Genomic DNA, 4,864 nt, shown 5'->3' on the forward strand with positions numbered 1-4,864 from the left:
ACTCTAATATTTGTTTGAATTGGCTGCCACTTCATGTCTTTCGGTTATATCTTTTATATATACTTAATTTCTGAAATATTGTTAAATATTTAATGAAGAGGTCCTTGATTTCTTGGGTCATGAGTGAGAAATAATTTGATTGAATATTGAATATAGTTCTAGATACATAGACACTTTGATTTTTCTAATTATGTTCCAAAATACAAACCTAAAAAATGTGATGTTGAACATATCTATTTGTACTGCTAATTCAAAGATTTTCAAATTTGTTCAATAAAAAGTATACATTATGAAGAGTTGAAATTGTTCAAAATCTAAATGTCACATATTTTCGAATGGGTGAAGTAGTTACATTAAGAAATTTTCCATTGAAAATATAGAAGTTACGATAGAAAGAATGCAAGATGGTGAGGTCACCGCCTTATCTCTACTGTGACATCGAGAGTATCAGAACAATAAGAAATAGAGATTCAATATAATAGATTTTCTTTTTTGAGCAATGGATATCACAATATTTTTCATTCAAATGATTGATAAATTTATTGTTTAATTTTGAATATATAATCAGAATTTAAAAATAAATAATAAATATTATTATACTACAGATGATGCCCTCGCATTTATTCTCGTTTATTCTCGCGAGGTTATGCATGTATGACGGAGGGATTCCCTAGAAAAAGGGTAATAAAATATGCAGGTGACTAGGTTGCGACCATGGGCACAACCTTCAGAGGCACATCCATAACGAGGATGTCGTTGCTTGTATACTTCTCGGTGACGTCCACCTGGTCAGGTGACATGCCCTGGGGCAGCCGCCACTCCAAGGCATGCAGCATGGACGCCAGCATGAAGGGCACGAGGACCTCCACCATGGGCAATGCAGGGCACAGCCTCCGTCCGGCGCCCAGCGGGATGAACTTGACGTCCTTCCCCGACATGCCGAGCTCCATTTTCCCCAGAAAACGCTCCGGCACGAACTCCTCGGGCATCTCCCATACCGCGGGGTCACGCATGATGGACCACGAGTTGAAGATGACAGTGGCACCCTTGGGTACTGCGTAGCCGCCTATCACCACGCCATCCTCCACCACCAGGTGCGGCAGCAGCAGCGGCGCCACGGGGTGGAGCCGCATAGACTCCTTCACCGCGGCCTGCAGGTACGGCAGCTTCGCCACGTCCGCCTCCGTGATCATTCTCTGCTGTGGGAGTGCCTCCTTCATCTCAGCGCGCACTGCCGCCATCGCGCCTGGGTTCCGCAGAAGCTCCGCCATCGCCCACTCCACCGTGATCTTGGTCGTCTCCGTGCCCGCCGCCAGGATGTCGAACAGCATGGTCTTCACGTTGCGGCGGCTCAGCTTGCCAGTGGTCATCAGCTCTAGAAGCGCGCCTAGGACGTCCGGATGATGCTTGCCCTCGCCCAGCCGAGTGTCGATGATCTTCTCCAGCACATCCAAGACACGGTTCATGCGCGTGGCCGTCCAGCGGCGAAGGCCCTGCAGGTCCAGCACACGGAGCAACGGGTAGAAGTCCGACATGTTGGGCTCGGAGAGGAGCGCCACGATTTCCTCCAGAACGTCCCTCAACTTATCCTGGCCGTCGACGGAGAAGAGCGTGGTGGTCAGTAGGTCGAACACGCCGTGGTACAAAACGTGGCCGATGTCGACCTCCTGGCCGGCCCGGCGGCGGAAGGTGCTAAGCGTGTTGTGCACGGCGCGCTCCCGGACGCCCTGCGCCACCTCGAGGCTGCGTGGGGAGAAGATGTGCCTGGCGGCAATGCTACGGAGCGTCTTCCACAGCGGGTCAGAGCTCGGCAGCCACACCATGGAGCGTTCGGCGTGCGCCACGGCGCGCCTCGTGTCAGGGACGGTGCGCGCCGCGATGCGCCGGTCGTGCATGGAAAACGCCTCCCACGCCGCGTCCCTGGAGGACACGATTACGGTTCTAACGACGCCGAGCTTCAGCGTCATCACGGGGCCATGGGCGCTTGCCAGGCGGGCGAGGTTGTGGTGGAGGTTGCCGCCGCGCAGGTCGAGGAGGTTGCCAATGATGGGCCGCGGCCTGGGGCCTGGCGGCCACCGCCGGGCATCTCTTCTCGTGTAAGTTACCACGTAGCATAGCAGTGGCACCGCCAGGATTGCTATGCAAACAAGGTACAGCTCAGGCGCCATTTGATTTTATGTGTGATAAGTGGATGATGAGGCTGTTTGAAGAAACTATGAACGAATGGTGTCATATATATAAGGCCGGGCCTTACCTATACAACGAGTGACTGCAGCATTCTTGTGAGCTGATAATACCTAAGGGAGAAATAATGTCCCATGAGTGTCTTTAGCCAAATTTCCTTCCTAGTGTTTCGACCATGCAAGCGATGAGTTTCGTTCCATTTCTTAATTGCTTCTTGTTTATCGTTTTCTACTACCTCTTAATTACCAGGGTAATTACGTATTTCGAAAAAAAAGTTTAACTATAAATTTAGTCAATAAAATATAAATATATATACCATAAAAATTATACCATTGGATTCATATTAAAAAAATTATAATAGTATATTTTTATGATATATATCTTATATTTTATTAATTAAATTTATAGTTAAACTTTTTTCTTAAAATACGTAATTGCCCTATAAACCGGTATGAAGGAAGTATTACGCACATAGAGGAGAGGCGCGCAACATGCAACTTTTTTTTTCAACTCTTGTCCGGACGCTTTTTTCCCCTCTAAGAGCATGTATAATAAGACTTACTTAGCTGGCTATAAGAAATAAAATAATATATCCTTACTTAGTTGGAGGAGAGAGAAGAGGAGAGAGAAGGTAAGTGATCGAGCTCTTAGAGCAAGTACAATAAGGTACAGTCAGCTAGCTAAAATATTATAAGTTTGCTTAGTTGGAGAAGAGATATTAGGAGAGAGAAGAGAAGTGGGCTAGTATCTAATAGCCAGCTCTAGCACGTCCTCCTAGGCACTATGTGAGACTAAAATATGGTAGCTAGGAGGACGTGAGACAATTTGTCACATTATCTATAGTCAACTTATAGCTACCATGTACAATAGTAAGCTATAAAAGTGTAGTACTTCTAAAGTTTAACTATAAATTTGTGAGAGTGAAATGTGAGACATATATTAATAAAGTACTACATTGTTATAGGCAACTATTATACATGTTAGCTATATGCTAACTATAGTCTATAGATAACTTGGTAACTTGTTTATAGTCTACAACCGACTATACTATTGAACTTGCTCTAATCACGTGAATGCAGCCCGGTGACGCGCGTCAGTTTGCGTTGCTCTCTCCCCTATTCTCTTTCGTATGCATGCAGGCCACTGGTTACGTATGGAAGAAAGTTAGGAAATTCACTTACGGACACATGCTGCACCAATCAGTTGGGTATACACTGTTTCGTGGTGGGTCCAAGAGAATTCAGCTCAAACAAACAACTCAAGTCACGTACGTCGGTAGACCCAGCATTATCGCATATGCAGGCATATATGACAAAGTAGAAGGAGATTCAACTTTTCTACCGCGTGCATGAAACCTATGCATGTGATAATTAATTATCTTAACACTAATTATGCATGCATTTTGCATGCATCGCACACATGCATGATTTTTTTTCTTTTCCCTTTTATCAATTTTCTTTTTGTTTTTTATTTTCATTTTTCCTTGTTGCACCATGTATCAAAATTAATGTTATATTGGCCTACTTTTTTTCTAATTTTTTTTCGGGCCAATGAATTTAAGTGGAAAATAACATGTGGGGAAAATGATGGAGATATGCTCTAGGAGGCCTATCACTCAGCTCACTCACCCGATGAAAAAGGCCTAGGAAGGGGTCCAGTCGTCGAGCGACTGGGCCTAAATCCCTGGCCACTGAAGCCCGGAACGAAGACTTGGAGTGCGTGTTGAGGCCTTCCGGCCTTTTAGCTTGCGGATATGCATGATCTTAAGCTTCTGCCCTTTTAGCTTGCAGGTTGAACCCTAGAATGGATCCAATCTCCCACCAATTGTAACACCATGCTCCTAGTCACCGCCGCCGACTAGCTAAGCGCCCCCATTGTAATCCCTACTAAGAAGTACAACCTAGTAGGATGCACGCCTTTTAGTCCTCCGGAGGGGTTGAACCTGGGTAAAACCAGTGTCTTGTGCATATCGTTCCATAGATGGCTATGCCACCCTTGCTTCGCATCAACGAAGTGTCGCAAACCAAACAAATCCACCACCACCACCCCCACCCCCACCACCTCTCAACTGGAAGTTGACACTAACGGCCTCCCCCTTCACTCGACGCGTATGGACAACATCGCCACTGCGCAAGTCTCCATCGCCAACCTCGACCCCAACGGAGAAGATGGAGTCCATGTCCTTTACACGCGGGCCCTAGTCACCAAGGACCTCGAGCAGCAGTACGTCCAGCAGACATCCATCCATCGTCGACGCTGGGGAATGGTGGGTGACATCGATGGAATCAGCCACCTAGAGTTTCGTCGTCGCATCCTGACATGCAGCACCACGCCCAACTCCCTCGGCCATGCGCGCGACATGGTTCTTGGTGAGCTCGACGGAGCCAAGCACACCATCTAGCCTGGTAGTCTCGCCGCCATGGTTTCTTTCATCGGGAGCTGGCAAGGCGGGGAGGGGGAGGGGAAGTGCGACTATGGCTTCTGTTACCATTGGTTTTGTTCCAGGTGGTGTCAATAGTAGCGCCCGATAGGATTAGGCGATTAGCACGACAGTGAGCTCCCTGGCCACAGAATGGGCCTCCAGGCTGTATGCTGGGCCAAGTACGATGACGGGCCACCTATAGTACGGACTTACAGCTTATTTTACTTTTATTAAGGAAATTCTTATTTTCTTTAAGCG

General features: G+C 47.0%; 1 protein-coding gene across 1 annotated transcript; it reads right to left on the reverse strand.

Annotated features, from left to right (window-relative positions):
• Positions 1–701: 701 nt before the first annotated feature.
• On the reverse strand, positions 702–2,168 carry LOC124660297 (oryzalexin D synthase-like). The gene has a single exon (XM_047198107.1). The coding sequence runs from the start codon at positions 2,166–2,168 to the stop codon at positions 702–704; it is 1,467 nt and encodes a 488-aa protein (XP_047054063.1).
• Positions 2,169–4,864: the final 2,696 nt, after the last annotated feature.

The sequence above is a fragment of the Lolium rigidum genome, chromosome 6 (assembly GCF_022539505.1).
Source record: "Lolium rigidum isolate FL_2022 chromosome 6, APGP_CSIRO_Lrig_0.1, whole genome shotgun sequence".
Taxonomy (NCBI): Eukaryota; Viridiplantae; Streptophyta; class Magnoliopsida; order Poales; family Poaceae; genus Lolium; species Lolium rigidum.